The 24,538-nt window shown below is 30.8% G+C and overlaps 4 protein-coding genes, 1 long non-coding RNA gene and 1 pseudogene across 8 annotated transcripts; all 6 read right to left on the bottom strand.

The window, feature by feature from the left end:
* Window positions 1-1,114: 1,114 nt before the first annotated feature.
* Window positions 1,115-2,285, bottom strand: LOC125575365. The gene has a single exon (XM_048767085.1). The coding sequence runs from the start codon at window positions 2,254-2,256 to the stop codon at window positions 1,831-1,833; it is 426 nt and encodes a 141-aa protein (XP_048623042.1). The 5' UTR covers window positions 2,257-2,285; the 3' UTR covers window positions 1,115-1,830.
* On the bottom strand, window positions 1,311-1,676 carry LOC106417150. The gene has a single exon (XM_013857999.2). It carries the CDS (start codon window positions 1,674-1,676, stop codon window positions 1,311-1,313), a length of 366 nt encoding a protein of 121 aa, XP_013713453.2.
* Window positions 2,284-5,824, bottom strand: LOC106417151 (putative F-box/LRR-repeat protein At3g18150). Its single transcript, XM_013858000.3, has 3 exons — window positions 4,764-5,824; window positions 4,388-4,582; window positions 2,284-4,289 (listed from the first exon to the last, which is right to left on the bottom strand). Exons 1-3 carry the CDS (start codon window positions 5,640-5,642, stop codon window positions 4,059-4,061), a joined length of 1,305 nt encoding a protein of 434 aa, XP_013713454.1. The 5' UTR covers window positions 5,643-5,824; the 3' UTR covers window positions 2,284-4,058.
* An 898-nt stretch (window positions 5,825-6,722) lies between these two features.
* Window positions 6,723-22,550, bottom strand: LOC106417152 (annotated as a pseudogene).
* On the bottom strand, window positions 13,426-14,579 carry LOC111209853. The gene is made up of 3 exons (XR_002661256.2): window positions 14,193-14,579; window positions 14,041-14,111; window positions 13,426-13,925 (listed from the first exon to the last, which is right to left on the bottom strand). It is a non-coding gene; the product is annotated as an uncharacterized LOC111209853 (long non-coding RNA).
* LOC106417726 lies at window positions 17,675-19,852 on the bottom strand. 4 transcript variants are annotated; one of them, XR_007329148.1, is made up of 7 exons: window positions 19,164-19,852; window positions 19,015-19,096; window positions 18,824-18,940; window positions 18,664-18,725; window positions 18,449-18,563; window positions 18,180-18,361; window positions 17,675-18,102 (listed from the first exon to the last, which is right to left on the bottom strand). XR_007329148.1 is itself a non-coding variant. In XM_022709844.2 (6 exons), exons 4-6 carry the CDS (start codon window positions 18,548-18,550, stop codon window positions 17,790-17,792), a joined length of 597 nt encoding a protein of 198 aa, XP_022565565.2. In that variant the 5' UTR covers window positions 18,551-18,563; window positions 18,824-18,940; window positions 19,015-19,096; window positions 19,164-19,832; the 3' UTR covers window positions 17,675-17,789. The 4 variants fall into 4 exon arrangements, 3 of the variants coding, with proteins under 3 accessions (XP_022565565.2, XP_048625425.1, XP_048625426.1); XM_022709844.2 differs by lacking the exon at window positions 18,664-18,725 and having other exon boundaries at window positions 19,164-19,832; XM_048769468.1 differs by lacking the exon at window positions 18,664-18,725 and having other exon boundaries at window positions 19,015-19,832.
* Window positions 22,551-24,538: the final 1,988 nt, after the last annotated feature.

Here is a 24,538-nt window from a genome sequence, read left to right as displayed (position 1 = left end):
TTTTGAAATATGAAGATACTCACACAAATTTCCTTTTCAAGGGTACTGAATTCCACAATGTCCCTTCAAAGTAAGGCATAATAGCGAAATAACTCATTTTTTAGATATTTTTTGGGAATTGTTATTTTGGCAATTCTTTTTTGGGAATATTTTTTTCGTGTTTTCCTTTGTGTGTTGTGAGAGAGTGAGTTGTGAGAAATGACATATATATAGAATTTTTTTCGAGTTTGGTAGGTGAGTGTAACAATGATTTTACTAGAAAAATTTTACTACGGTTTTACATCTTTTTTACATCATTTTTACAAGGAATTTACAACGAAATTAGGTAATTTAAAGCGCATTGAATACACGTTTTCACCAATAAATAACATAACATGTTTCGTCGTAATATCCTCGTAAATTTACGACGAATATTGTTTGCGGCGTACTTTCGTCGTAAATTTACAAAGCATTTACGACGAAACGTTTTGCTTGTAATTTTACGTCTACGTCCATTTCTCGTAACATCCTAGTAAACTACTAGTAAGTTTACAAGGAAAAATTTTCTTCGTAACTTTTCGTCGTTATGGAAACGTTTTCATGTAGTGTATACCTTACGTTGTACATAATCATAATATATAATTTCAACATTAATATAGACATTTATCTTATCTGTGCAAAGCGCGGGTTACTATCTAGTTTTCATATATTTTAAATGCTCAAATACACACAAAAATCTACATTACTCAGCTCCAAATCTAATCTCATGTCTCAAACGAGCTAAAAGATTGATCTGAAAGATTAAAATTGCTTGTTTAAGCAAAACATAAAATCTACTGCATGAGATTTGATATGTTTTTACTACGGTAATTCTAATATAAGATTTATAACATACCCTTACACTGTATGTTTCTTTTTAGAGTAACAGAAAGTTCAGGCGGAATAACAAAATATTTTAGACTCTAAAATCACAAAATAATATTTATTTTGTCTCAAACACTCTCGTATGGTAAATTTTAGGCTTTGCTTTGGTACTCTTATATTTACAGACATGCAAATATTATCTCAGGAATCTTCTTTCTCAATTAGAATCAATCTGTGGACAGCACAAAAAATCTACATTATATAGCTCCAAACTATATAAATCAAAAGAATGTGGAAGCTGAAGATCTCATGTCCCTAACATACTCTAAAGATCGACCCAAACACTAGAAATGCTGGTTTAAGGAAACCAAAGAACCTAAAAACAAAGCTGTTTATACAACAAGAAGGTAAAAGACTGATTATCACCGAAGATTTAATCACCAACACTCCCAACCACTTGACGTCCTCTATCTGTTATAACGTCCTTGCTTGATTACACAGATTACTTTCCCCTTCTTCATATTCATCAATACTGAATACTCCTCCATCACCCAACTAACCATTTCTTCTTCTCTACTAACTGATTCCAAACAAGTAAAAGTCCTCACCTTTCCCACGATCTTCCCGGTTACCTTAGAATAGATCATCCTATCTTCATCTTGCGGGGTCATCAGCCACTCACATGTCTCAACACCAGCATCAAACTTGTTGACATAGAAACAATATCCGTTTGTAGAGGACTTGGGATCTTTAAAGTCGACAAGATCTGAAGGGAACTTTGAGTAGACGTCGTTGGTGGCGTAGGTTGGCCATTTCGGTCCCCAAGATTTCATGATAGTATCTGCATAATAACGATCTTGCCTCTCTACAGAAGCCAAAGCGACTCCATAAACGGGCAAGCTGAGCTGTTCTTTAGGGATAGTACTCTTCCATGACTTAGTACCTCTTGAAACACATAGGCGTGAGAAGTGCTTATCGAGCAATATGTTAAGCTCTGCTTGAAACATGCATGTGACCTTGGTGAAAACATAACATTCCTCCTTTCCCCAATCTTTTGGAAGTGTGTATTCTTCCATCACCCACACTCGCCTGACGCCTGTACTCTCTAGGCTTTCGCTGTTCGCAGAACTTGAGAATCCTCTTGATTCCTAGAATTTTCTGCCCAAGATTCGATCTTAACACTACAGCTCTACCTATGATCCTCCAGCAACCAGATGCACATCCATGGACTCTGCTAGAATCATCGGTTCCGGAATGAACCATGGCGAATTGAGGGTTGGAAGGGTCACATATATACCTCGGATTCTTCCGGAAGAGGTCAACAACCCAGTTTGACAGAGACGAGTTTCCCCGGCGGATTCTTTGCCTCTCCACCAGAAAACGTGAGATCGCGTTAAAGTCGTTGTCGTCCATTGTCACAAACTCAAGTGATAGTTTACTTTCTTGGAGAAGACGCAAGATTGTTTGTTTTTTTTTTTTTTTTACAGCAAACGGCTCTTCTATTACTCAAACTTGAGGTGGTCTGGGAAGCCAGACCGGAATAGAACAACCAATAAAACATAATGATCTATGAAAAGAACGTGCATTTCTAGCAAGCGCATCCGCAATCTCATTCTGCGTCCTCGGAATATAGGTAATCTTGAAGTCTGAAAAACACAACCGAAGAGTTTGAATGTTTTCCAGCTCAGTTGAGAAGTTGGGTCAATCTTGTGGCTGTTCCATCATTGCTATCAGATCCTTGCAGTCCGTCCCAAACTCTTGACAAGTCGAGTGTTGTATCATGCTCTCCATTGCCCACTTTAAAGGTTCCAGTTCCGAGTGTAACGATGTCTCCCTCCTCCGTAAGTTCCTTGACCCCATGAGTTGTATCTTCCCCATACGCAAGATTGTTTGTTATGGTGAGGAGGAAGGGCAAGTTTATATTTAATTGAATGAAATTAATGCTTTTCAGGTTAGTTATTTTTTTCTTAGACGGATTTACCCGGACTCTATTTGTCATTAACTTGTCAATAAATAAATATCTTATCCTTCTCTTCATTTTCATCAAAATAATATAGAAAAAGTTTCATCAGAATTAAGAAATTTATTTATTTATTTTTTTGTTTTATTAAATAGTATATAAAATTTTACTTTTTTTTCAAAATACCATTATGTTTTATTTTCTAGGTTTTTATCGGGCAACTAGCATCCAATCATGGGTTAATGGTAAAATTTTAATTAAAAAGTTTTTCAAACCAAATTATTTATGGGTCATCTTGATTTATCGGCCAGACCGCGAAATCTGAATCAGATATGAAAACTAGGGTTGATCACTCAGGTATCATCTACTCGGGTTTGGTTCAAGTCTATTCGGATTTTGGGTTTTCGGGGATAGAAATTTAAATTCTTTTCACGTATTTCTAGAACATAAAAGTTAGTTCCATTTGAACTTTTAGGTGAAAAATAAATAGGTATTTCAGATATTTTTGGTGTTTTCCGCATTTTGGCTATTTCTAGATATTTACTTGTTAGTATTTTAGAAAATTATCATGTAATTTGAATTTGTTATAGATACAAAATATAAAATAATGAATATACTTAAATTGTGATTTAATTATCATTGGACACCTCCTAAAATATTTCGGTTTTTTTGTTTGTTCACAAGGGGCTAGTTGTAATTTCAATAACCTTTTAGGTTACTTTTGCATTTGATTCAAGTTTGATTTTACTTTTGCATTATAAATCAAGTTGTGAGCCATATTTGGCAATTTTCCAAAAATAAATAGGTATTTCTGATATTTCTGTTTTTTCCGCATTTTGGCTATTTCTAGATATTTACTTGTGAGTATTTTAGAAAATTATCATGTAATTTGAATTTGTTATAGATACAAAATCTAAAATAATGTATATACTTAAATTGTGATTTAATTATCATTGGACACCTTCTAAAATATTTCGGTTCCAGTCAGTTATTCAAGTACTAGAATTTTGAATCCATTCAGATATTTAATCACCCTTGTTTCAGGTCCGATGCTGTTTTTTCGCGTTGGGTTTGATTAGGTTTTCCAGAAGATCCGGATATTTTGTCCACCCCCTAATGAAAATATTGGTATGAATCATAATTCAAAAATAATAATTCGTCACATTGCATAATTATTTCCTTACTAGAGTTATAACAAACCTAAAGAAATAGAAAAACTTTGCTATTTAAACTACTGAGGTTTGATATAAAATATTCAATAACATTCAAGGCTACGCCCTCTGATTCGGCAGGTTGAGCTAAGAACAATAGAGACATTGTACTCGTGGGAAAGCATCGAAACCATTCCAAGCAATTCTTCAAAGCCTCTTCCATCAATATAGCATGCCAACCTTACGACCACCTTCTCTAACGTCTTTGTGAATTTAAGCAAAACTTTGATGAAGGAAACCACATGTTCCGACTCCAGATTCTGGTAGTCTATGTTCTGAAAGTAAAAAGGACATAGCTCTTCGATTAAACTCGGCAATAGTTAAAATGGCCAAGACAAAAATAAAATAAAAGAGGGTTATGGAAATTACATACCATTATAGGTATCAATAGCGGTACGGTTCCAGGTTCCAGTACGTGTAGAGTTAGCTTCTTTACTCCAGGTGAGTTTTGCAGAAGCTTTTCTATGCCAGGAAATTCAACACTAGAGAGAGTTGTCTCCAAAGTCAAATCGTTGACCTTGACACTCGGAAAAGGACAACGTCCCAGCGCCAGTGCAAGAGATAAAGTCTGTCGAACAACACAAAAAGACAAGAATCATTATACAAAACATCTATAATAACTTCTGAGAGAGATGCATATAACATAGATTTATTGAAAAAAAAACATGGACTATGAAACCTTGAGTGTTCTAATCATTAGAGGATGCAAGAATATAACAATCATATCACACTTGGTACCCAAAACATACCTGGAGAAATTTTGCACTAAAAGTAAGCTTCTCTACATCCCGCAACTTCTCTAGCATTTTTAGCAACACTACTAGAATATCTTCTGACTTCAGGTTCTTAAATAAGCATAAGCTAGTCTCTAGTATAGCTGCGGTTAAAGAGGAGACATCGACTAAAGTACATGGCAACTTAAAGTTGGTCAAACTGAGATAACGGATATATGGGGCCACAATCTGTGTTGGCCCTAGAGATTGATCTATCTCTAATGTTGTCAAGTGCTGTGATTTGCTGAGATCAAGAACATTCAGTTGATCGCATGAATCCAAAGTTACGCTCTCGAGAATGGGACAGCAAGATAGAATCGTAGCAGTACATTCATCAGAGAGCTTGCAAGAACTCAATGATAGCTTTTTGAGTGATGTCCAAGGCACATAGCATATGGGAATCATAGGAGAAAAGTGCAACTCAAGGCTAAGTTGTTCAACAGAAGAATTATTGTAGAAGAATTCAGGCATATTGGAGGATGGAAGATGATCGAAACGCAACGTCAGATTCTCCACGTTCCGGGACATGGCGAACTTTATCCACGTGTCAATGTATGGAACATTCTGTCTCATGCGTGTACAGATATGAAACGTTTTCATCTTGCGAGCCGTGTAGCGAGCTAGGGTTTGGTTTATGGTATGAGCCTTCAGCGAAAAGCTATCAAAGGAGAGAGAAGGTGTATCTAACCAGACATGCCTCCATCGTTTAGACAAGATGGAAGTTCTGATTGCGAACTTGGTCCGAATTAAGGAGAGGATTTGTTGAAGAATCTCATCTGGAAGAGAACTTATTAAATCTCCTGATTGTCTTAGGTGATGATCTGCACCGCGGCTGTGGACTCTTTCATAAGCCATGGCTATTGAATATTGACTGATAACCTAATTTGCAATGAAACAGAGAGTTCCCTTAATATTTTTGATTATATGCTATATATTGTTAGATAAATGATTGATTGGGTTTTCTTCTCTGCTAATGGCCTTATATATATATACATGCTAAGTTTATTTAATATATCATATGTATTATGAGTAAAAAAATTTTGCTAGTACCTTTAATACATTCTAATTTTAATGTAATAAATTGAAATTAAAGTCAAAGGATTAAATTTTTAATTGATAAGTCTTGAATTAATCTTTTAAAATATTACTCTTATGACTATTAATTCACTTTTGGTTTTCATCGGTGATCAACTATACTATACATTCTTTTATGTTTTGAATTGTATTATACTCTTTCATGGGCTTAACAATACATTCTTTAGATAATTGATTGATTGGGTTTTCTTCTCTGCTAATGGCCTTATATATATACATGCTAAGTTTAATTAATAAATCATACTAGGTGTGGGCTAGCACCTTATGCGAGCTAATATATATTCTTAATATTTTTTACTATTATATTTATTTTATGCTAATGTATTTAATTAGATATAAATATTTTTTGTGTGTTTTCGGTCTTTATTAATCAAATCTCAATTATTTACTGTGTGGAAATATTTTTTTTATTGTTTATACATGATTCTTTTATCTCGAAATTGAAACCCAAGTTTACTTTTAAATATTAAAAAGTAGTTTTAATTTTTTTTTTGTTTAAGTGTAAGCGTGCTCAATATGAAGGAAGAAATATTTAATTTAGTAGTACAGTTCTTGGTCATGTAGAACTATGCAGAGAACTTGAATAAAACTTAATAATACATATCACTGTAATTTTCAGGATTGGTTTAAGGAAATATGATATTTGGTTTGCATACCAAGAATGTGCATGTTAAACATGTATCACTAAATATTAAAAGTTTAAATAAACGTCATGTCATAAATACAAAACAATATTAAATTAAACTCTGAATAAAATTTACATTGTGTCACGAATAGTAATTAATTTTAACTTAGTTAAACATTTTCCTGTTGCAATGATATATTTTAAAGGTTTAACAATCACAACTTCGCCAATAATATCTAAAACACAAAACATTAGAAAGAAGAACTTGTGAACAAACATATCATAAATTGAATACATCAATAAAAACAAAATACTATATAAAAATTCACCGACTAAACATTCCTTTTCATATTAACGTCCCAATATTTCTTTAAATTCTATGAAATAATTATTTTTTTAACTCTTTTTAAAAATCATCACAAGGTATGATTTTGGTTGTTCTTTAGAAATTTATCTTAAAAAGCAGAGGAGACGTTTTATATTTTATGGTCTAAACACCATAAGGGAAATTATGCAGAATAAAATAATCTCCTTGACATAACTTAGATCGGAAATTACCAAAAAACAAGTCGCCAAAAGAACATTTATCAATAAAAGCATGAGTCCCTAGTTCCCTAAAATAATAAATTTCAAAATAATTGACTAACACCAAATTGTATAATTAATGTGAATCAATAATGAAATAAATTAATATTTACGATGTCAACCAACACCAATTCAGTTGAAACAAATTTTGATTTTTTCATGATTCTAAAGTATCAACACCTTTACTCTAATTTTATAGCAATATTTAGCCGACTCAATATCTCCAATAAGAAAAAGTTAAACATGTTTTTTTTCCAAAAGACAACGTTTGAAGTGTTTCATATTATTTAAAGATGAAATTTTGTAAAATTTGTGTCTATTTTCCATCAAACGTATGACGAGAATATATACAATCATAGCATAGAGTCGACAAATTATAATAATAGATTATTAAAATGGATACTAAGATAAAGTCGGCATCATAATTCTATGTATTAGCATTTACATACTACTATAACTATAATACGACCTAGACTAAGATAAATATCACTTACACATTATATATACTATCATTAAGCTATAAACTATATTAAAAGACAGATTATGTTCCACATCTAGTAACGAATATGATTTAAAATTATCCAGTAACAAATATAATTTTAAAATATAATAATAAGAATTGATCATAACTCGTCAAAGTTACAATTTTTTTTTAAAAAAAAATATGTATCTAATTACAAATCTTGAAATAGTTGTATTATTTAAACTAATAAATTAATTACTCAATTAAAAATTAATAATAAATTAATGAATAGCTAAAATCTAATAAAACATGACAAATTAGCAAAATTAACTTAAATCATGGAGAACATGACAAATAAGAAAAATTAAAATAATTATATATCTAGTTACGTACAAAGTGTATAGTTATACCATTTAAATTAATAAATTAATAAACTCAGCTAAATAATAATAAATTGATGACTAAGCTAAAACCTAATAAAAACATGACAAATAAGTAAAATCAAAATAATTATATATCTGATTACATATTTTATAGTTGTATTATTTAAATTAATAAATTATTGACTCAACTAAAAACTATTAATAAAACTATTTATAAATTAATGACTCATCTTAAACCTAATTAAAACATGACAAATAAACAAAATTTTCTTACCTTAGTATGACTTCTAGCTTGGACATGGTCAATCTTTTCATCCTCAAAGATTTTAGAAATCTTAAATTTTTTGTTTGAGTTAATAGGTTCCACTGGATCCTTTGTTGTAGCGAGATTCACTAGATCAACTCCAAACAGTCTGCAGCTAGTAGTTGCGGTCGTGGTTGACGTTTCTTTCATTGCTTGAGCCATTTGCTCATTGTACATGGTAGAGAATGAGTATCTCATGGAAGATTGTATGCTTGGCTGTCCCAATTCTTGGCCTTGGAACAAGGTAGGAGACCACATTTTTGAACCTATACATATAATTAGAATGATAACTGATTCACATAGAAGTTTTAACTTATTGAGAAATGTTTACTTACCAAATTCATATACTTCGATTTGACGTTTATTTTTTAGATAATCTGACTTGGAAATGTTTGATGATTGTGTTAGCATCTCAATCTCCCATGGAGATACCTTATCAGGTCGTGGAATTGTTGCAATTTCATCCCATTGCACCTATAAAATAAAGTTATTGGATATTATATATTACTTTTTTAAAAATATATTCTAAAATAATCTATGTAAGCGGAACTAATACTATTCTTACTTTTAGACTTCGCCATTCTGAATCCTTCGAGTGAGTGGAGAAATCTCCCACTCCTACTATTGTTCCATTGTATCTATTGTAGTATAATCATTTGTGTAAGTAATCATATTTTGGAAAATAAAATAAATTAAATGTTTAATATTTACCTTATTTGATTTAAATATTTTCCTTTGAACTTACATCGAAAATTTGGAGCCTATACTAAACTTATTATGCACTATATCTACAAATTTATCGAAGTTGACAAGGAATTGGCTCGATCTGATATCATCACATCAAACAAATAAATTTATATTTTCAATACACTATTTACATAAGTTTTAATTAGAGTAAAAATTATTACCTTGGCTTATAGAACACAACAAACATACATTTGTTTTTAATAGTACTAGATCATGTTTCCGCGCTACGCGCGGATAATATATTTAAATTTGTTGCGTTTATTATTTTTATTTGCATGCGAATTTTTGTATATTAAATTATATATAACTAATTTTTAAATTTGATTTTTTTTATATTTTTAGTTTGAAGTAAGTATTTCTATTATATGTAACACAATTAACTAATAAAATATGAATAATGATGTCGGAGATTTTAAAGTTATGTAAAAAACTATAATTATGTATAGAACATAAATTATCTTAGTTTAAAAGATCGGAATCTCATCTCGAATAAATTCACGAAAATAAAAAGTACTCAAATAACCTACTTAAAATATCAAAACCCCTTTTTCAAAAAAAAAAGTGTACCTAATAATATTTTTTACGTGTAATAGTTAAAAACTGACAATTGAATATCGATCTAGTATATTATTTTAATATATCTAATTGTAAAATATTAATTGTAATAAACAAAATTTTAAATTTTGTAATATTACATGAATTAGAAGTCTTTAAAATCTAAAATATATTTATTAACATTATATATTTTTATTCATTTATTGACGTTACGAAATATTGTTTTAGTTTTATTTGTATTTTTTTAAATAATTTAGCTTCTTTTTAAGTAATTTTAAAATTACCAAGAATATAATATATTTAAAATTCTTTATTTAAATATATTCAAATATGATGTCTCATTTTTATGTGTGTTTGCGTTGAGCATATTTAATTTGTAGTTTGTATATTTAATGACACTTTGTTGCGTGCCGTTCTATGGTTTTAATAAATGTGTTGTCATTTCATTTTTATTACTATTAACATTATTTTTAAGTGATCAGTGATAATGTATTTTTAACGTTATGTATTATATTTTATCGTATATTTTATAACTCTTTGTGCTGGCACATTTTTTAGAATCATTTTAATTAGATAATACGTTCAAAGATGTAAATAAAATTGTGTATGTTGTAAATTTAGACATTTTAGTGTAACTGAGCACTATCAATTATGGAAATTATATTATGATTTTATTTTACTAAATCTTTCTTTCTGTGTATATTTTTGTTTTATTTTTTATTTTTACAATTTTATTGTCTTATTCTTTAATTGCAGAGAATTGCTATTTCCAATTTTTGTTTCATATATCTTAAAAGTCTTTGGTTGATTTTTTTCTTGTTTTCTCCAATTACAATGTACTCTTTTTTTTTGACAACAAGACATTCACAGACTCATATTGACTCAGTAAACCAAATAGGTAACTCCGCATCCATGTGAACGACGAAAGACGGTTGTTTTCTAGCACTGCGTGCTAAACTATCCGCCCGTTGATTCTCCGTCCGAGGTGCATGAACGATTTCTGAGTTGTGGAAACTTCTTTGTAAAAACTTGATATCTTTCAGGTAACTGTCAAAAGCTGGCCATTCTTCTGGTTCCGACACCATCTTCACTAATTGAGAACAATCCGTAGCAAAAGTAACCTGAAACTGCCTTAAATTCTTCATACAATCCATTGCCCAAATCAAAGCTTCCACCTCCGAATGAAGCGGTGAAAGACATGCCCTTACATTTCTGGCCCCTAGTAAACAATCAAAACCCGGTAGGATACTATACCAGCCTTTTCCTGAAAATAGTTCCTTATCTTTCCATGATCCATCTAGAAAACACCAACGACCTGAAGTTACTAATGGAATTCTGGTCTGCACCGGAAGTTCCTTCTTTTGAGCAGTGAGAATCTGGGCTTCAGCCCAAAGTGGTGACTCCAGCTCTGCTAATTTTAGTGTTTCCCTTGGGTCAATATCCATTTTACTAAAAACTTTATTATTCCGACCCTTCCATAGATACCATAATATCCAAGCAAATTGATGATCATCCATCTTCGGATTAACTCTCCAAAAAAGATGATCCATATTACTAAAAAAAGACTTTTTAGGGAAAGAAATGGGATTCGTTGGTATTTTAGATAATGCCCACACTTGACGTGCTGGGGAACATTCAAAAAACACATGGTTTATTGATTCCTCCGGGTCTCCACATCGAGCACAACATATGTCCTCTTGTATCCCTCTCGCTTTGAGATTTTTCTTTACCGCTATACAACCTGAGAATAGTTGCCATAAAAAATGTCTTATCTTTGGTGGACACCGCACTTCCCAACAGAAAGCTTTAAGTAAGTCCACTGTGGACCCTATAAAGTCCGGTGGATTTTCTTTATCAGGATAAACCCGTTCCACTTGATACCCTGATTTTACCAAATATTTCCCATTTTTAGTGAAGTGCCATCCATTCTTATCTTCCATCTGGTGTTTACTTAATGGAATGCTTGCAATAATATTTACATCATGAGGATCCACCAAAGCCGTAATTGCCTGAAGGTTCCAAGTTCGGGACTCCATTAATGAGAGAATCCACTGTGAGGTCCGGGTAACTGTGTTGAAAGTTTTTGTTTGCTGGTCTCAGGCGAGTGGCTGGGATCCAAGGATCATTCCATACCGAAATAGATGATCATGTGCCCACCCTTTTAATTAGTCCTTTACAAACCAGAGATCTAGCAGAGATAATACTCCTCCAGCCATATGACGGGGAGTATGAACGGATCGGTTCTAGGGGTGAAGCATTCCTATAGTACCGTCCTTTGAAAACTCTTGAAAAAGAGTATTTGGCTTTTCAATAAGCCTCCACAATTGCTTTCCAAGCATCGCCGTGTTAAAATCTATAAGATTCTTGAAGCCTAATCCACCATTATCCTTAGGCACACATAAATTATCCCATGATTTCCAATGCATGCCTCTTGAGCTTCCTCCTGGGCTCCACAAAAACTGAGCTACTGCACTCGTTAACTTCTTTACTGTGGCTTTTGGTAATCGGTAAACATACATCACATGGTCATAATCGGTAAACAGACATCACAATGTACAATTCGACTTCTTTTTGTTTGGATCAAACTACTATTATTATCAGATATAAAGGCTTAAACTCCAAGGATGGAGTGAGTATTTGTTCTAGAGAAAAATGATTTAGCCACTAATATAGTGATATATTATAATACTAGGTGACCGGCCCGCACCCTGTGCGGGCATAAGAACATGATCGGCCCGCACCATGTGTTCTCTCTCGGCCCGTACCTCACGAGAGGGAACACAGTAACGTCAGTACGAAGAGGCAAATATTGTGTGTATGTATAATTGCAATGTCACCAAATATTTTGTGTGTTTACGAAGATACTTTCATTGAAAAATGGAAAAAATATTGTATAGTTTTAGAAGTAACAGATTTTATATTATCATTAATTAGAATTGTATTGTATACGTTTCGTAATTCTTTATTTTAGGTGAATAATATTATTTTTGCATAAATAATAAACAAACATTTATGTAGACATACTAAAAGAAAATATAATAAAAATCAAAATATTATCCATAAATAATATATATTATGAAGTACAATTCTCGATAAAGAAAGCAAATTCAATTAGAAACTTGCAAAAAATTAAATAAATTTTGTAAGCAATTTGACGGGTTAACATTATTTGATAGATTTATAAATTTCTAAATTTTATTGAACATGAAATAATATTAAATTGACATACCGTCATCGGTTTCCTAACTCATCACAACCCATCTAGCAAATACAAAAAATAAATAATTGCACCAGTTTATTTATTTTAAAATTTGTATTTGAAAAAAAAAAGTAGATTAAAATTACGTACTGTGACTACGAAATATTCTGAAAAACTTGTTTGTAGACAACATTCAATATTTTTGTCTGCGGCTTCCCTTCTTTACAAGTTATTATGATTTTTAATCCAGATCTCGACTTAACTCTTGAAAGTGCAACTTTGCCTTGCATTTTGTAAGCATTTTATAAATTATTTTAAAATTATGATAAATTTATTCTTTAAACAACGATAAATAATTTAAAAAAAATATTAATAATTATTTTTGGATTTTGTAATATTTAAAATAGTTATTATATAATTATATTCGAACACAATTCATCAAGTAGAGTATAAAACTATTATAATTATCTTATATAAAATTTTGTTCATTGTATTTTACAGTTTATAAATATTAAAAGTAATAAATAGAATATTATTAATCTTTCTATAATTTCGAGAATTAGTTTCCATAAATTGTTATTTGTAATATTCGTTAGATTATATGGCAAGTGATGTTAAATGATTTTAGACTTATCTTAAATTTTTAGATCTAAATTAAATAAATTAAATAAATAAAAATTAAAAACAATCGACCAATCAAATTATAACAATTTTTTGAAACTTCACCTATGAACCCCAATCTGCGATAGATCAGTCCACGAGATTCACAAAAAAAATCTAAATCCCTTACAGGTTGGGTTATTTAAACGTAGATTTGTCAATTTGACATATATGCACCATGTTGGTAAGTTGACCACGATTATTGGTGGAACTAATATCCGGTCTAATAAAAAAAGGTAGCTGGTTCGATTATTAATTTTCTAGGTTTTTTTTACTGCTTTGAAATGACCTCATGAATTAAATAAAAAATGCATAATGCTAGCTTACTTATAAGATAGTATATTCAACAAAAAAATGATATAAGATAGTATTACTAAATGATACTATGTAATACTTTCCCCGGACTATGTTCAACAAAAAAAAAGAAATTACTAAAGAACCTCTTCAATAACTGCTTTAACTTGGTGAAGCTTCTCAGCATGTTCAAGGTCTTCTGGATCACTATCACTCTCACGACCTGGTCTACATATAAAAAAAGGAAGACCATATTGTCGTTACCAGTATTCAACACATGAAAATGATAGATCAGACATGCTTTTTGGAGACAAGACACAAAGAGTTGAGTTCATGGTTCTACCTTGTACGGGGAACTAACATTCTTGTTGCATCTAATAGGTCTTGCAACTGGACTGCACTTTTTAGTTTTGTCTACAAAAAGAAAAAAAATATATAAAATGAATCAAGGCTCTGATAAAAGATGGATGACAGAAAAGCTGGAGCCTCTCGCACCTCAGCTCTTGGCTTTCCACCATTGTACTTAGCATCAGGTTTAACAGTTTCTCCTCTGTAACATTTAGTTTCACCTTCTGTTTTGGAGTTCGATCGCCACTGTCATGTAATAACAAAATTTTAACAGATAGAAGTATAGAGGAGATAAAGGTGATTTATATGCTAAGAAAACATACTGTCGAATAACAACAATGACACAATGTAGCTCTTCTGAGTTCCCATTGCCTTGGCGGGTTAGTCCTTTATTAGGCTGTACATGTTTATTGAACTTCCAAGGCAAAGTAGGTGGTAGAGTCGATGAAAGATGAGGAGCCTTTGCGTCTAAACACATTTTTCTTAGCACACAAGCAACATCATCGTAATACCTTAATAGTATGAGAGGCGAGATTTGTGAATAATACTTTAAATAATGAAAAAAAATGTTTGTATTTTAAGACCTTGGGTGTCTCCTATATATATACAGTCGATTGATTTCTCATATTAATGACGCACAATATTTTGCACAATAAATAATGAAATCGTTTAAAGAAAGATATTAAATGTGTATTGTCAAAAAATGATTTGCATATGATATGATTTTAACTTGCGCAAGTAATTCATATTAGAAAGGTAAGTTATTAAAAACAAACAACCTAATTAGAAACATTAAAATATTTTGTAAGCAATGTAATAAATATGATATCAACATGCGTAAGTTTACCGTTTGAATAATAAGGAAAGTTTTTTTAATATTTGTCTTAATTCTAAATCTTGCCCAAGGGTAAACTAAATCGATAATATTTAATGATTTCAACTTGCGCAAGTAATCCATATTGTGAATAAGTGATTTGCATATTTAATGATTTCAACTTGCGCAAGTAATCCATATTAGAAAGGTAAGTTATTAAAAACAAATTTTGTCAATAAGTTATTTGCATATTTAATGATTTCAACTTGCGCAAGTAATCCATATTAGAAAGGTAAGTTATTAAAAACAAACAACCTAATTAGTAGGGGTGAGCACTTTACCCGATATCCGAAGTGGCACTCGAACCCGATCCAAAAATTCATGTCAAGTTTTTTATTTAAAAAATTAACAAAAAGTTACATCCAAATTTTTTTAAAAAATAACTAAATTAATGCCTTTTTAGTTTAAAATTTTTATGTTCAAATCTATTAACCATTCAATCTATTAAAAATAAAAAATTAGTTAAGTGAAAGTTATATTTTTAAATATAAGAAACTTAAGCAATGAAAATTTTAATTTTTTTTCTCAAAATCTAAATATCCGAACCCGATCTGAAATAACCGAATCCGAACTAAAAATACCCAAACCCGACCCGAAGTACAGAAATACCCGAACGGGTTCTACACCTCTATACCGAAATACTCGAAAATCCAAAATACCCGACCCGAACCTGAACGGGTACCCGAACGCCCACCCCTACTAATTAGAAACATTAAAATATTTTCTAAACAAATGTAATTAATATGATATCAACATGCGCAAGTTTACTGTTTGAATAATAAGGAAAGTTTTTAATATTTGTCTTAGTTCTAAATCTTGCTCAAGGCTAAACTAAATCGATAATTATTATCCCCTAACTATATATGGGCTTAACGAAATCGACAATAGTTTTGGGCTTGTCTACATAAGCGATTGATTAAAATAAATGAAAAATAAAATTCAAAAAAATCGACCAATAGAATTATAACAATTTTTCTGAGAAGCTCTATATTAATGTCATGTCAGCAGAAATCACTAAAGTGACTTCTCTTTTAATGTATAGGAGGATTAGAATATGTAAACTCTTCTCTGTTGTCCTACGCTGGACATAATTACGTTATTGTCAATTGATTCTATATTTGTGATAACTGGAAATATATCTTTATGTCTTCCTTACATCATCCTTAATTGGTTTACTGTTCGACCATTTCTAATATAGTAAAAGTAACATAATATTAGATGTTGATTATCTCCTTCCAATTAGCAATGTACAGAATGAAAGAAATTCAAGGCTGGACCACTTTACAATTTTGTCCTCATATCAATATATAGTTAGTTTATAAATTACTCTATTTGTTTCAAAATGTAATAAGTTTTAATTAAAATCTGTAATATTTAAAAGTTATTACTTTATAAAACTGTCATTTAATATATAAATTTAATCAATTACACAGTAATTTACATAATTTAATTGACCACACAATATCCAATAAATATAAAGTTACATTGAAATATAAAAACAATTTATATAGTGAAACAAAAATACTTTTAAACCATTATATTATAAAACAAAAGGAATATTCAAATTATATTGAAACATTAGAATAGTAAGAATCAGAAAAGCTGAAATCTAAATGTCGATCATTTACGTCGGCCATGCCTTAGACCAAAATAGAGGAATTTCATTGGATTTTTCTCCGGTGTATTTTTCTATTTTCTCTCCTAAAAAAGAATATTCTTGTATATTCTTTTCTAAGTTTACAAATAATATTTTTTATTTGTGAAAGTTGAAAACCAGCCTAATTTATTTTAGTATTTTATAAAATTATGATATTATTTACACTAAATATTTCTTTACAAACTATTATGTAAATAAAAAATATAATTATATTTATTTAAATAATATATTTCACAAAAAAATATTTTCGGTTATAATTGTTTAAGTAAAAAGTTAAAGGATCATTTTGTAAAAAACAAATAGATGAGGTGACAATCTATCTGAAGCTTATATCCTCCAGTTTTAATTAAAATCTGTAATATTTAAAGGTTATTACTTTAGAAAACTGTCATTTAATATCTAATGTTTCAATTTACAATATTTAATTGGCCACACAATATCCGATAAGTATAAAGTTACACTGAAATATAAAAACAATTTATATAGTGAAATAAAAATTACGTTTAAACCATTATATTATAAAGCAAAAGGAATATTCAAATTATATTGAAACATTAGAATAGTAAGAATTAAAAAAGCTGCAATCTCAACGTGGATCATTTACGTCAGCCATGCCTTAAACCATCTCCAATATATTCTTCTATTTTTTCTCAAAAATAGAGGAATTTCATAACAGAGATGGATTTGTCTCCGATGTAATTTTCTATTTTCTCTCCTGAAAAATAATATTCTTGATATATTCTTTTCTAAGTTTACAAATAATGCTTTTTATTTGTGAAAGTTGAAAACCAACTCAATTTATTTTAGTATTTTATAAAATTATGATATTATTTACACTAAATATTTCTTTACAAACTACTATGTAAATAAATAATATAATTATATTTATATAATATATATTTCACTAAAAAAATATATTCAGCTATAATTATTTAAGTAAAAAGTTAAAGGATTATTTTGTAAAAACAAATAGAGTAGGTGACATGGCAAAAATATAGTTTTTCACTGGCCGATTATTTTTGTCTACTTTTGCCTACGTGAACACTCTATCTCAGGCTTATATCCTCCTTTTATTAATTGTTTGATATAATGACTGTAAATTTTTAATAAAATCTTAGAGTGGACATTATTTAAAGTTACTGAAAATTTGAAATATGTTATATATCATAAACGCAAAATGTTTAATTTCATGGTGGACTTAGTGTCATAACTATTATTTGGAAAAACATAACGTGAGTGCCTTGACGATATGCATGGGAGAAACATTTGTTCCTCTATTCCGCTCCATGGTGAAAACTAACCTTTGCGGGCCTTCTTTGTGGTGGTCCATGTGGATCATAAACATTCTCACTATTGGACTCCACCTGGTAGGTGTTTGACGCTTCTTGCACAGCACTTGCAGGTCCAATGGTCTGGTCATTAGCTTCAGGAAGATGAGTGTCCTTTGAGAAGGAGTCACCGACAGGGTACTTGCAAGAAGCACAATTTTCCCCAGAGATATTGTCACCATGATTGTTGCCCTCACCCTTTAGACAAACAGTTAAATTTGTAAGTAGTTAGCTGTTTAATGAGACCCAAGTGGCGAGAATTTTCTATGACTTACATGCAGTGCAAAGGAGGGCCCTGGGTTTCTCTGATTGGGTCAAAGATTCTGGCGACAGTAAATAACTCATGGAGGAAAGAAAAGTTAACTCTGTAAGCTTGAGATGAAATGTAGCTCTTCCGAACAATGTCTTGGAGGAAGTAAGGGAGGTTATATTCTGCTGAGTCTTGCTCACCATAACCCTGAAGTAAAGCAAAATCCACGTCAACAAATTTCTATTAACTTACATCAAAATTTAGTTGATGCTCGGAGTATGTCGATTCACTCACAATAGGGTTGGAAACCTCTGTGGCCCTGGCATTGGTGAGCTTAGTGATAGCTGTGTCGAAGGCAACAAAGACAGCCGATTCTTCTCCATTTGCCACCATCATCTCAACACGTTATCTTTAAGAGCATCAAACTTTGAATGTTAACAAATTGGTGAGTAAAAAAAGTAAAGATTTTTGAAAAGTTTGGAGGTTTAAGATAATATTTAGGAAACAACCTCACAACTCCAACAGCACTTGCGTTAAAACATATAGTGCATGTGAAGGAGGAGACATTGTCCTGAATATGAACTCAATATTTTGTGTTTAAGTGAGTTATATGGGTTTAATGTCCTGAATATTAGAAAGCTTGAGTAGATGTTAAATCAGAAAACGTACTTGTGGGGTGAGGTTAGAACGTAGGCGTTCAACTCTGCTAATGAAACTGTCTCCAGCCTCTGGACTCCACCGTATTCGGTACCACTGGTGGAGTCACTTACGTTTGTGGCACACAACCTGGATGTAAGGAGAGCATTAGAAAGACATATGACAACATGTTCTGTCCTATGCACTACAATGAAGGGCCTTACTCATCGAATAAAGTTTGACTTGCTATCACCTCATCGTCAAAGTAGAAGTGTGACCCAGAAGTTGCATTAAGAAAGAGACGACCTGCATTACATGTTTTGAAGACTTAGATACGTGAAGGCAAGTGTCATCTTTGACTGCATGTTCCCACCTTCAGCAGCAAAGTTATGGCGAAGGAAGGATTTTCTTTTGCTCTTCTCCCTCATCATCCCCGTCCCGTAGACGAAGCCCATCAGCGACTGCGAGTGCGGATCTCCGGATGAAGAAGCCGCCTCTATCTCCTCCACCGCTTCCTCCATCAACCTATCGAAAGTTCCGTCGCCACGAGCCGGGATCGAGCTCCTCTTTGGATTTGGGTTCGGATTCGCCGAATTCCTCGAAGTTAGAGGAGTCTCCGCCTGCGGGATCGTCGCCGCCGCTGTTGAGATTGACGTTGGAGAGGACGACGGGACGCGCGTGAATGCTACGATCGACGCAATAGAATATAGTTACAGATAGAACAACGATTACGTAGCCTGAGATTCTCATTCTTCCTCTTCCTCCTCCACCTTCTTCGTCGTCGTAGATTCTCAGTGATCAGATCGAGTTTCAGAAGGAGATGACTCGGGAGAGAGAAAGAATATGAAAGGGGTAGTTTATTTTTTGAAACACGAAAGGGGTAGTTACATAGTGAATTGGAAGAATGGGCTGTTCTTTACAGGGCCACTTTCAATTTTGTTCAGTCCAAATTAGATGTATTTTTTGTCGAGAAAACAAAGGTGTGATGTGGCAAAAACGTAGTTTTTCATTGGTTGATTATTGTTGAGGATGTGGACAGCATGAGAGGAGCTCTTATTCAACTTTTAGTATTGTATTGATTCAGTGCAGTAGCAACTACACCATGGTGCATACTCTGTTTTCAAATTGAAGATGTTGGTATGTTGCGTTGCTGATGAGCTACTCTACTGATACCAGTTCGTGATTCCCCATTCTCTCCTGTAGGATAAAAAATAGTTAAAATCCAAAATTCAAGAAACGAAAGAGATCTAAAATGGCAAAAGATATATATACCGAAGGAATACAAAAGAGTCTCCAGCAATCAATTTTTTTCCTTTTGCAAACTCATTCCAACCACATGTGAAGAGATGTCTTTTTGATGTACCTAGTTGATTGTTTGTAAAAAATATAGGTCAGTAATAAATACTCACAAATTTTGAAATGCAATATAGAATAGTCACCTCTTAAAGTGTGTTTAAAAATCCATTCATGACCATGAATATCTTTAGCAATTATCTCTTGACTTGGGGTTAGCACATATCCTAAAAACATTAAATACAAAATGTTATATAAAGATTTACAGTTTGAGTTAATGTAATCCTAGGTTAATTACCAGCAGGGGAAGACATTTCATGGCATGTAGTTTATACAAAACAAAACCACCAGTTTTGCAGGTATCAGAAGCACTTAACACCTTGGTGAAATAGTTAATATTTTGTATGTTGTTTTCGTTTTTAGGAATAGGAATTTCAACATCCTGAGAACATAAAATTAATTAAATTATTTAAAAGAGATTGTAAGAAGAACTTATGTTAAAATAAATAAAATCTTATTTTGCTACTCACAGATGTATCAGGCAACAAAGCAACTTCTGCATAAATTTCATTAGTATTGTTCTCTACCTAAGAACATACATAAAATATACCCAAAACAATATCAGTTATAGTCTAAGTCATTTTAGATAATGTGTACTTTATAAATAAGAAACATATATAATCAAAAAGACATACCTTAGGGTTGATACTAAAAACATTACAACAAATTTTTGAAGGAATATCAAAAATTGGTTTTAGTTGACAAAGTTCGTCGTTGAAAGAAGTAACTAGCTGGTATTACAATCAAATTGTTGAGTAAGTCTTACCAATCAAAACATAAGTGAAACAATATAAAAGTTTACAAGAAGATAAATAAATATTGCCTGCTCTATATGCCCTTGAGGAAAGTAATATATTTTATCTCCAACTTTTGGAGTATGAAACAGAGGTCCAACGCATAACTTCCATAATTGACCGTTCAAGTAGTTATTGGTTTCATCAATATCTAGAAACAAAGAAAAATTATTAGGGATATATGTTTTTCATCAATCGAAAACCAAACTCGTATCCAAGAATTTCTCATTTATACCTAAAACTTCTGGTTGCACATGCATGATTTGATCACTCGCCATCAGCTATTTTTCCAAACACTTGGTGAAGACTTTGATCTTTATTTATTTTGGTTTGAACTAGTTTGTTTTTCTTAACTTGTAACTTTTATATGTATAAAGTATTTATAGGTGAAAATATTCAAATCCTTCATTAATATATTTACGGATATGTGTTTTGACTAATAACTTTTACTAGGTGCCAAAAAGTATCGGGTCAAAGATGTATCTTTAGAAATATCGAAAGATCTTTAATATCAATAAATTATGTTTTTAGATATATAATAATAGTGCAATTGAGTACATGCACCAGTCAGGGCCAACTTTAGAGGGATGGACAATGAGTGCACCGCCCCGGGGCTCACAAGGTAAGGGGCCCATCAAACAAATTTTAGTTAACCATGTAATTATTTAAAGTGTTGACATATTTTTTCAGGACTCATATGCATTGTGCGTGTGTTTAAAAAGAATATACATAGCTACGGGGTCTACAAAATAAGGGGCCTATTAAAAAAATCAGTTAACCTTGTAAAGTGTCGACATATTATTTAGGTTTTTTGTTGTTTTTTTCGTTTAACTTTTTCTTACAAACCTTTCATCTTCCTTCCCTAAATCTCAGAAATTTCTTTTTACATCAAATACTTGAATTTTATCAACCAAGTATCTCTGATAAGATTTCATTTTTAGATATTGATCTATGGTATGTCATATATTTTTGTGTTCACATGATTTTCATTTGAAAAGTATCTGGGAAAAAATCATATTTTATGATACAATTTATACTTTGTCTCCATTTATTTTTATCCACTCCACCGTTCCTATATATCATTTCAATCATTGACGAAATATATACTCCCTCCGTTTCGTTATGTAAGCAATTTTGCCAAAAAATATTTGTTTCATAATAGTATAAGTTGTTGTCGGAACCCAAAACAATAAATATACAATATTCCACTAAAAAACTTAAAGGCTTTGTCGTTAGTTTTCAATTTTTTAAACACAACTTACAATGTCAGTCAACTAACATTTACTACTAGTTACCAAAAAATCTATTTCTAAATTCACTATAAATACCACCGTAAATGTTGTCTTACTCCATTAGTTTTTCTTTTTGATTTACTTTCTCTGATCTATTTTTTCTTCATAAAACTATAGATCAAAATGAAGAAAAAAGTCAAAAAGAAAACAAAACAGAAAATGTTAAAAAAATTAACAAAACACAATCAAACCTCCAGATATCTTAACACTGTTCTCTAAGAGAATATAATAAGTAACAGAAAAAAATACCTGGACTAATTGGTATATCTTCGTAGCCATTGGTAACGCTTTCTTCTTCTTCTTCTGATGGAATTTCGTTTAAATCAAACAAGATATCGCTCTCATAATTTTGAACTGAAACATTTAACTCAAAATCAGACGCCATAGGAAAGAATGAGTGACCATTCTTGGTTGGAAGCTTAAATAAGCATATTACAAACTGTTCAAAAGTTTTACTTTGGCTCCATCATAAAATTTTGATTTTTTTAGTTTAAATTAGTTATACAAAAATTTGGCTCCAAAATGTTGTAAAAAAGTTTTTAGAAAACTCAAACGTGTGATTGTTGATATTATTTTTTATTAATTTTATTACTAACAATAATCTCTTTCTAATTAAATGTTGCAGACAAAATGAATGTGTGCAATAAATACAAAAATGTTTTTATTGTTGTTTTAGAAAAAGTTGAAGTTTCTTAATACCCGTGCTTTTAAGCAAAATTGCTTACATAACGAAACAGAGAGAGTATAATTTAGTGTGTGAATGGTCTAACTTAATTTTCAAGGTTTTTTTCTAATTTCAGGCTCACTCATTTCTAGGAAATTCATAATACACGTGGAATAACCTTGATTATAAAATGAAAGATTTGTTGGTTGAAAAATGTTTATATAGAAATTAATCTTGTGTTTCCCTTAGCTAAGAGCTCTAGACGTTTTTAAGCTTATTATTCTAGGAAAATGAGTAATTGAGAAAAAGAAAGAGAGAAAATATGTGGAAAAGAAAGAGAGAAAATATTTGATTATAAGTAAAGAAATTAAGTGAGTTGTATCTCCTAAACATTATTTGATAAGTGATTTGCCACATGTCTTCTCTAAAATTATTTTCATAAAGAAATATGACATGGCCACAAAATTGATGACATGTCTTATTGCTAAATATGACATGGATAATTTTCTAGACATTATTTGGGAAGTGATCTGCTACATGTCTTTTCTAAAATCATTTTCATAAAGAAATATGACATGGCTATAAAAATTGATGACATGCATTATGTATAAATATGATATGGAAAATCCCCTAGACATTATTTGAGAAGTGAGCCTTCTTTACAATCATTTTCTTAAAAGAAATGTGACATAACTATTAAAATTGATGACATGCTTTATGGATAAATATGACATGGACTATTACATTAATTGTTGATGTGTATTTTTGGTAGACATTTTCCAATATGTAATAAGACATACATTACATTTAATGTTGATTTATATTTTTGGTAAATTTTTTAGAATATAGTAATGACTCATACATCATAATTAAAATAAATCTATTCAAATATGACATTACAAATTTTGAAATATTATTAAATTCTGTTTTATAATTATGATTTTTTTATTACTAAATTTTTAAAAATTTATTCAATTTTTTTTAAAAAAATTATGAATTTTAATCGTAAAATCATTAGTTGTTTTATATATCTACCAATTTTAGAAATACTGTTTAGTTTTAATTTTTGATAATTATATAATTATATCTTTTGTATTAATTTATGCAAGTTGTTTTACTATATTTAACCAAAATAAATAGATTAAAAATATATCGAAAAACTTTAACCTATCCTGCAGTAAATAAATAATGATTTGACTGATGCAAAATACAAAAGATGTGGAAGAGCAACAAATCTTACAGACTACCGAAAAGACTATATATCAACAACAATGGAATGATAGATATATGTATTCTATTTTACTAACCTTTTATCATAAGAAGTTGTAAGTATTGTATTATTGCATCGTTTACTTCTAATTGATTTTTTGGAAACTTATAAAATAAAATTCATGATGATCCCACTTATATAGATCATTATTTTGTGATTTATGTTGAAAAGCTACTTCAATAACAAATGTATATTTCTTTGTTTATTTACCAAATCAACATGTTTTAGAATTATGTATAAGTAGGGAAACTAGAGTTAAATTCCTTTTTTATAAATAGAAAAAAATAATATCTTAACAAAAAAAATTCATGATTAATATTTTACATCAGTGTGCTTTAATGATATTGGAATTTTACTAATATTTGCAGCCCAAAT

This window comes from Brassica napus, chromosome C9, assembly GCF_020379485.1.
Source record: "Brassica napus cultivar Da-Ae chromosome C9, Da-Ae, whole genome shotgun sequence".
Lineage (NCBI taxonomy): Eukaryota > Viridiplantae > Streptophyta > Magnoliopsida > Brassicales > Brassicaceae > Brassica > Brassica napus.
The sequence above is the reverse complement of the archived record's forward strand: the minus strand, read 5'-3'. Positions and strand labels throughout refer to the sequence as shown.

Coding starts and splice junctions, on each gene's coding strand:
- LOC125575365 (XM_048767085.1), bottom strand. CDS start 2,256: ATGGACGACAACGACTTTAACGCGATCTCACGTTTTCTGGTGGAGAGG.
- LOC106417150 (XM_013857999.2), bottom strand. CDS start 1,676: ATGAAATCTTGGGGACCGAAATGGCCAACCTACGCCACCAACGACGTC.
- LOC106417151 (XM_013858000.3), bottom strand. CDS start 5,642: ATGGCTTATGAAAGAGTCCACAGCCGCGGTGCAGATCATCACCTAAGA. Junction 4,583..4,763: donor TTAGTGCAAAATTTCTCCAG/GTATGTTTTGGG, acceptor GTTGTTCGACAG/ACTTTATCTCTTGCACTGGC. Junction 4,290..4,387: donor CGCTATTGATACCTATAATG/GTATGTAATTTC, acceptor TTTTACTTTCAG/AACATAGACTACCAGAATCT.
- LOC106417726 (XM_048769468.1), bottom strand. CDS start 18,550: ATGATGGTGGCAAATGGAGAAGAATCGGCTGTCTTTGTTGCCTTCGAC. Junction 18,362..18,448: donor CAGAGGTTTCCAACCCTATT/GTGAGTGAATCG, acceptor GCTTTACTTCAG/GGTTATGGTGAGCAAGACTC. Junction 18,103..18,179: donor GGCCCTCCTTTGCACTGCAT/GTAAGTCATAGA, acceptor GTTTGTCTAAAG/GGTGAGGGCAACAATCATGG.